Source organism: Antedon bifida, chromosome 7 (assembly GCF_963402885.1).
Source record: "Antedon bifida chromosome 7, ecAntBifi1.1, whole genome shotgun sequence".
Classification (NCBI taxonomy): domain Eukaryota; kingdom Metazoa; phylum Echinodermata; class Crinoidea; order Comatulida; family Antedonidae; genus Antedon; species Antedon bifida.
Genome location: NC_136232.1, coordinates 6,335,783 through 6,344,396, shown reverse-complemented (window position 1 = coordinate 6,344,396; position 8,614 = coordinate 6,335,783). Strand labels below are relative to the sequence as shown.

The window sequence follows — 8,614 nt, the reverse complement described above, 5'->3', positions numbered from 1 at the left end:
AGTATTGTAAAACAGAAGTTGAATAAACAGCTAAAACCTTAAATTTGTCACCATAACTGTCATACCACATATGTCTATTCACACTAATTTATAATACAATACGATAGGGACCATTCAGGATTTAGCTATTTACCTGGATAAGAACGTTTCGCTTTAAATTTGTCTACACTATTAAACTTTATGTGACAAAAAAATGTGATGTGCCCAAATATGGACATGATGATGTCATATCACTACCATATTTAAGGTTATCACTACCTTATTTGGGCACATCACACTTTTTTGTCAAACGAGTTTGATAAGTGTAGATAGAGCTTTAGTGGGTATGAACCAACTTATACGGATAAATAACTAAGCATGAACGGACCTATAGATAGTGTATAATTAATTGTTCATTTCAGCAACTTACTATGGAACTGGACCAGATCCTATCAAGATTGGGCGAATTCGGTCCGTATCAACGCAGGGTCTACCACTGGTATTGTATGCTGACGTTGTCTGTGGCGTTCCACCACCTGGCACAGGTGTTTCTAGCCGGTAATGCTGACCATTGGTGCACAGTACCGTCTAATACCACGCAGCTAGATTGCAGTGAGTTTGGATACGATTCTTGTGATGACGTTTACTGGGGTAGACCAGCAGCAGACGATGAGGCGACGACACTGAATGAGAAACAATGCAGAATGACGGTCGGTTTGAGTAATGATGATAATGTAACAGACATGACGGAATGTTTCAATGGCTATACATTTGACCATTCCCAATACACGAGAACCATTCAAGAAGATGTGAGTTGGATTCTCTATTTTGAAATTAAGTAAAATCTATAACTAATTCAAATTATTTATTTTACATGTTTCTGATATTTATTATCAATCAATCAATCAAAATCAATTTATTCCATAAAACTAAGATGTACAAATATGTCATCAAAAAGTTATGGAAAAGGGAACTAAAAATGAGCAAAGCTTTTAAGCCAAGATCTTTTTAACATTTTAATAAGAAGATATGTTGCTTTTACCCAAAAAAAAGCTATGCTTAAAGGCGGTAATCTTCTTCTGCTGTCTGTTAACAATTTGCATTTCTTGGGAAATAAATTATTTTTTAAATATCAAAGAGACACTTTCCCGTATAACGAACGAGGGGAAATACATGTTTAACACTACTGTTAACCCCTTCAAGGAAACCCCAGATTAAGTGTACCGTACATTTTTGTGGAGTCCCGAATACCTTTATGGAATTTTACACATGAGCGGTAACGAACGGTAAGCGGAAACCCGCTGGCTTATCCCACGTCTCGAGAACTTTACATGTATCTATCCTGAACAGGTTTCCACTCAACCGCTCCGCGTTTTGTGAAAATGTTCGTGAAGTTCTATCTACACTATCAATCAGACTTTATGTGAAAAACAAAATGTGATGTGCCCATATATGGACATGGTGATGTCATATCACTACCATATTTGGGTATATCACTACCATATTTGGACACATCACCGCTCGTCTGTGTACATTGACCTCTTGTTTCTATGATTCGATGACTGTACACATTGCAAGCAATTGAAGCAAACACCATTTCCCCTTCTTGTTAAGACACCCACATTCTCCCGGGGGAGAGAGAGAAAGAGAGATTGATTTATATTGAACTCTCCTGCAGAATTATCCTTGAACTCCTTGATTTTTTTTTATTTTCTAAAAAGTATGACTGATTATTTCTTTTTTTTTATTATTTCCTAGTTTGAGTTGGTTTGCAACAAGGACGCAAAGGTTGCACTAGCCCAGTCGATTTATTTTGCTGGTGTACTGATTGGATCCATTGTATTCGGTTCCTTGGCAGACTGGTGAGTTGTAGGTGTTATAACATAGAAAAGAAATACCGTAATGGAAGTATACAAAATGATAAAGAAACGCTATGTATTGTAAAATCAAACATGTTAAATAAATTCAAATAGCAAAAATAATTGCTGGTGTTGCTGGATCCCAAGGTCCAGTGTTCAATCCTGACCTGTGCCAGGGTTGTAATTCACGACTCTTTCAACTCCACTTCCTAAGCCTCAATGAGACTTAGTTTATAAGCACGATACATTTTTAAATATTTTATCCATCCTGTAATTGGCGAGTCTGTGCTCGCTGTTGGATGCGTATGAAATAAAAAAAGAAAGAAATACAACAAGTATAATATAACTATACGACATCCTAAAGAAACTCTATGTATTGTAAAATATTCATGTTAAATACATAATTCGATACGAAAGAACAAGGCAAAGATGACGTCAGCGAAACGAAATGAAAACTAATTACTTGATTAAAATATGTTATATTTACACATCCGGGCATTACATTTTAAATCCAAAGTCACACACTGAAGGCAGAACCGCCGAATACTGGTAACAATGTGAGAAAAGATGCCAAAATTCTAACCAAACTTTTAAATATCTTTGTTGTTAGGATTGGTCGTAAACCAACTCTGCTTATTTGTATCGCCATCCAGTGCTCACTGGGGTTGGTCACCGCGTTCGTCCAAAGTTTTGCCGCTTACTGTATTCTACGATTTGTTGTTGCAGCTGCATCTATTGGTATATTTTTAGTGGCTTTTATCATAGGTACGTTTAACTTCTTTTTCATTGTTTGTTATTTCTTATAAAGTTCAGGGTAAGTTGGTTCCTACCCACCAGAGTTTTTTTTTTTTTATTTATTTTATTTTATGTCTTTAGGCACGTGGCCAAGGATTGCCAATAGTAAATAAATCACTGTACTATAAGATGGTGGTATCCCCCTGAACAGGGGCTATTTTGTGAAGCAGTTCGCCGGGGTAACCCCCTCTCGTATCGAATGATGAACTGGGTTCTTTAAAGTATACACGGGTTATAACTGTGTATACTGGACCTACTGTTTATAGTCCTTATCCAAGAAGACTTGTTCCACCATCAGAACTATGAGCGATTTGGCCTCGAACCCATGGCGGTATTGTTGGCTCTTCAGGTACGGTAAACGGCGCCCCTGTCATAACCGCTCGGCCATTTGACTCGATAGTTAGCGATAACTGTGTCCAAGAAGAGAGCAATTTACCCGGTGTCCCAGGGCCAATCTGGGAGAAAGTGTTTTGTGTCATTTGGGGCCTACCAACAAAAATAGTAATAACAAGCCTGAACGGGGCCCTTTAAATTGTAGTTCGGTTGTTTTGTGAGTGATACAGTGGTTTAATGAAATTTACTGACGTGTTTATTTTCAGCAACTGAACTCGTTGGGTTAAAGTGGAGGACTATCACTGGAACTATGATACAGGTTTACTGGGCAGTTGGAATAGTGTTAATGGCTCTTCTGGCCTACTTTATTCGCGACTGGAGAAAACTTCAAATAGTATTGTCTATTCCAACGGTGGTCGGACTTCTTTATGTGCCGTAATTACACACTTTTTTAATCTTTAAATTTCTGGTTTGGAACAATTTAATTAATGACTAATTTTATTATAATTATTACATGCTATTTTTTTCTCCTTTGTGGCGTAAACATCACTTTTTTTTTTCTTTTTGTTGCCATGGTTGGAATCCCTTTTGTCGTGTTAGTTTTTGAGGTTTCACAACATTAGGCGCTATATAAATCCAGGATATTATTAATTAATATTCACATTAATATCATCTTTTATAATTATTATTATTGCATGCTTTTGCCTTCCAGTGATACGAAATAGTTGGTCAAATTGACCATCTCTCACGAGTTGAACTTTAAGCTTGGTTCCCACTTACTAGGACGCAACGCAAGGACGTAGACGCAACCTAAGTGGGTTGACCAATCACAAGCGATGGATTATTCGAACTATCGCTTGTCATTGGTCAACACGCTTGCGTTGCGTTTACGTCCTTGCGTTGCGTCCTAGTGGAAACCAAGCTTTAATGACCGATTGTTCATGACATAGGTTTCTTCCCGAGTCTGTCAGATGGCTACTTTCACAAGGCGCTACGGAGAAGGCAGAAGCAATTATACAAAAGACTGCTAAAGTTAACAATGTCACCATTTCTGAACATCCATTTTCTGAGAAGGTTAGAAAAAAAGTCAAGGTCTACTAATTCGTATAAAATGTATGCCTACTATTACATCTGAATGTGCATTAAGTACATTTGTTGACAGTGGCGGAAATTGATCAATCAAAACAGCCGGAATACAACATTAAAATCAGTTTGTTAAATTTAACAGAATAATTGTCGAATATCCGTATAACAGTGCATTGACAGAACAATTAGACTGTATTTACATTACACGATTAACATTGATAATTATCCATTAAATGGATACAGTAGAAACCGTAATAAGATGACACGTTTTGGACCTAGTGTCTTCTTAATAGGGTCAGTGTCCTCTGGGACCCAGTGTCGCTTAAGCTTGGTTCCCACTAGGACGCAACGCAAGGACGTAGACGCAACACAAGCGAGTTGACCAATCACACGCGATCGTTCGAATAATCTATCGCTTGTGATTTTTCAAACACTTTGCGTTGCGCTACGTCCTTACGTTGCGTCCTAGTGGGAACCAAGCTTTAGGGGCGGTGTCCTCTGGATTTCTCCTCGTTCGTTTCACGGAAAAGGTTCCCCGGCCGCCGTAATAATACTATAGGGATGTCCAAAACGGAAGGATTTTACTGTATATAACCACGATAATTACGGTATTGTTTTACAGTATTTTACTTCATTCTAGAACCAAGATGTTAACATGAAGAAACACACATTTCTAGACTTATTCAAAACCAGAGTACTTATAACTAGAACGCTGAATATAATGTACAACTGGTGAGCAGTTTTTTGTAATCTTTTTAAAATCCGAATAATCAATTTCCGATGAATGATAAACTGCTGGTTACATTGGTTTGTCGTAGATTTTTGTCCTTGTCTTGAAATAGGGTGGTATAAAGGCCAATTTGATTGTTTGAAATTCTTTACTAATAAAGTCTCAGTTAAGATATTGCAATCGACTTTGCTGGGACGCTTAGCTAAGACTTTCGCGAGGGGCTTAGGGCTTATATCTAAGCCTAAGATAAAGTCTTTATATTGTAATCCGCCTCTGTACTATGTACATAATTATCCGCGGCGCGCAACGTGTCTGTGGCGTGGAACTGATCGTGTCGCAGCCACAGATAAACAGTAACTCTTAGATCTCCGGGCTCAGCATTGCTGTTGTTAGATTGCCCTATTCACAGTACATCACATTGTTTGTTTATAAAAAATATTAAAATAAGCTTTCAATCTTACATACTAGGTTGGTTATCGTAATGGTTTACTATGGATTATCACTGAGCACATCAGATCTTGGTATAGATCCTTACATCGCATTTATGCTGTCTGGATTAATAGAAATCCCTGCCTACATCATTAGTATTCTAGCCATTGACTATTTTGGTAGACGAATCATTTTGTCTATAGTCATGATAACCGGAGGGGTAGCTTGCTTTTTAACCATTTTCTTTGGTGAGTCATAGGCCTACAGTACTTGGCAAAATACTTAAAAGCATTTGCCAAGTATATTAACAACGTTTACTATTTTCAAGTTATCGTCCCGATATATCATAGGCGTATTCAACTGGACTGTTTTGAGCAGATAATTAGACCTTCTCCTTATTAAATACCTCACTGTTTATATGTGAGCATGGAGGAAATAGTATTTTCTCCATGATGCGAGCAGTGGAAGTAGTTCACTGCGAGGTGTCTGCGAGTGACCAGTCGAAAACCGTATGCTTCACCCCTATTGATTTGTTATATTACAAATATTGTCACTAAAGCATATTCAAAATCGGTTATCTATACTTTAGCCTATAGGCCTATAAGCCGAAATATGATTCTATACAGTCTGTACAGTACGTCTTTCGCATAGTTTCTTAACGCTTAACTTATATTATAAGTGTATAATCACAAAATTATTATTATTTATTATCAGAGCCTGGTCCAATTCGTCTGATTGTAGCAATGATTGGAAAGTTCGGACTTACATCGGCGTTTGGCATTGTGTATATTTACTCAGCTGAACTATTTCCCACACCAGTCAGGTAAACATTAAATTTCATATAAAATGTGCAGGCCTAACCTTGACCATTGCTGGGTCCAGAAAGATCACATGGGACCAGGAGGGAGGGGATGGAGGGGCGAAAGTGTATATATAAAATATGCAGTATACGTAATGACACTATATAATAATTCAAGGGTAATAATTAATATCTGACATCCAAAATATTGTGCGTACATTTGGCAGATTATATTATGGTAAAAATATCGGATTATAAAGAAGGGGGTTTTCGTATTAGCTGCTCTAGGGATCTGCTACAAAGGACGACGGTGGTATCATAACATCATATTCACTGTTTAATATTGGCATCAAAACTCTTCTCATACAAGAAAATGAAAAAATAATTGTTTAATAAATATTCAGGTGAAATTTATATTAAAAATTAAATTCATTTCAGGAGCGCGGGTATGGGGCTAGCATCAATGTCCGGTCGTTTGGGTAGCATAGTATCACCATTTGCACTGTACATGAAACAGTGGTGGGAGCCACTACCCCTGGTGCTATTTAGTTCTATGTCTCTGAGTGGTGGATTGCTGTGTTTACTTTTACCGGAAACTATGGGTAAGAAATTACCAGAAACAATGCAAGAAGGAAAGGAAATTGGATTGTAAGTATGCGATGTTGTTTTCCTTTCATTATCGCAAATAGCGCGCGCGCGCTTTCATATTCAGGATCGCCAATTCCTAATAAGGTTTATCGCAAATAGCGCACCAGACGCATGGTAGAAAGGGTTTGAGAGTAAACGTCACGACGCTTACGTACGTGATTTGTTTTTTGTGCGTACGCGTCGTGACGTTTGCTCCCAAACCCTTCCCATCATGCACTGTGCAATTACTATTTGCCAAAACCTTATTAACTTCTACGTTGTATGTTGTACATTATTACAAGATAAGTGTTGACATTTCCATGTATCAACATAGGTCAAGGCACATTTTGATGCATCATATTATAATTTTAGTTATAAATTGTATTTAATGTTTTTCTTAATCTAGGAAAGAACACGAGAAAACCAAAGAAGAGTATTCTGCAGTTGAAAGGTCATAAAACATCAAGTTACTAATTTTACATTTATGCTGACGATGAATTGATTGTTGTAATTGTATAACAATCTATTTTAAAGGGCACGTCTTCCAGTATAATAGGGAAATATTACTTATGCAATTTTGTACTGACCAAGTAGTACAAGGATATTTACATGCCTAAAATAATTACATAACACACGAAGACAAATAATTAATCAAATTTGAATTGTACCATGATAGTTCAAGTGTAGGAAATTAACAATGATCCGCATCCAATCCGCAGATACATTTATGCTGACGATGAATATATGATTGTTGTGGGCATTAACAATCTATTTTAAAGGGCACGTCTTCCAGTCTTATGTAATTTTGTACTGACCAAGTAGTGTCAAGGATATTTACATGCATAAAATAATTAGATAACACCCGCAGACAATTAATCAAATTTGAATTGGCTCATGACAGTTCAAGAATGTGTCTTCTTACTAGATGATCGGAAATAGGGGTCGAGTATTTTGATATACTGTATCCACAAAAGTGACCTCATTTTCCAGCCACTGAAATGTATTTTATTAATTGTTTGAGATAAGTTGGTTCAGTATAATATGATTTAACGTATTTAAAACAAAATGTGTACGCTAATGCTTGGTTCCCACTAGAGACGCAACAACGCAACGTAAGTTGACCAATCACAAGCGATGGATTATTCGAACTGTCGCTTGTCATTGGTCAACACGCTTGCGTTGCGTTCTAGTGGGTACCAAGCTTTAATTACGGGAGTGTCTGTTAGAGACAATCGTCCCTTTTATGGTTCAACTGTATGATAGGAATTTAGATACTCAACACACACGCACACTAGTTCTAACTGGACTTGGGCACTTGCATGCTCCTGGCATTGCTACTTTTGACAGCACTAAATTGGCAAAATATTTGCAGTCATAAAATCTTATTTTGCTAGTTGTTGTTAACCAACGACGCATAAGAGACGTATTTTTTAGGGCAATAATATTATTTTTTACAAGTAATAATAACTATAAATCAAATTGATGCTTTATGGCTGATTAATGATCGGAGTGAAGACAATAAAACAGAACATATCTGTCTATTTTGTTTGAATTCATAAATACACTAAAACATCAAAATTGAAATAGTTGTTGAATATTATATTTTAGTGGAAAATGAATTACAGTACATAGTCGATGGCCTAAATGTATATTCTTCAAATTGTGCGTAGTAGAGTCTCTCCTTTGAGACACATATTCAGGGAATACTGTCAAACGAATGAGGAGAAATAGTGTTGTACACTACGGCCAGACTCTATTTAGGGGACACTCATATTAAGTAGGCACTCCTATTAAGTGGACACTTAAGTGTTTGGGTTCTTACTGTAAAAACCAAACAGTGTATATAAATAATATGTATGTTTACATATATTATCCTTAGATCATTAAATGTTTTTGTAGATAGTTTAACCTTAATACTTATGTGATAATGGAATTATTTTGTGTTTTTTAATTTATCAGTACATTTGTGCCTTGATA

At 36.7% G+C, this 8,614-nt stretch overlaps 1 protein-coding gene across 2 annotated transcripts; it reads left to right on the top strand.

Moving 5' to 3' along the window:
* Window positions 1-410: 410 nt before the first annotated feature.
* LOC144848604 (organic cation transporter protein-like) lies at window positions 411-8,614 on the top strand. 2 transcript variants are annotated; one of them, XM_078705413.1, is made up of 10 exons: window positions 411-788; window positions 1,738-1,841; window positions 2,449-2,603; window positions 3,233-3,401; window positions 3,917-4,040; window positions 4,693-4,784; window positions 5,251-5,459; window positions 5,926-6,034; window positions 6,449-6,658; window positions 7,044-8,614. In XM_078705413.1, exons 1-10 carry the CDS (start codon window positions 411-413, stop codon window positions 7,093-7,095), a joined length of 1,602 nt encoding a protein of 533 aa, XP_078561539.1. In that variant the 3' UTR covers window positions 7,096-8,614. The 2 variants fall into 2 exon arrangements, with proteins under 2 accessions (XP_078561539.1, XP_078561541.1); XM_078705415.1 differs by lacking the exon at window positions 1,738-1,841 and having other exon boundaries at window positions 596-788; window positions 7,044-8,612.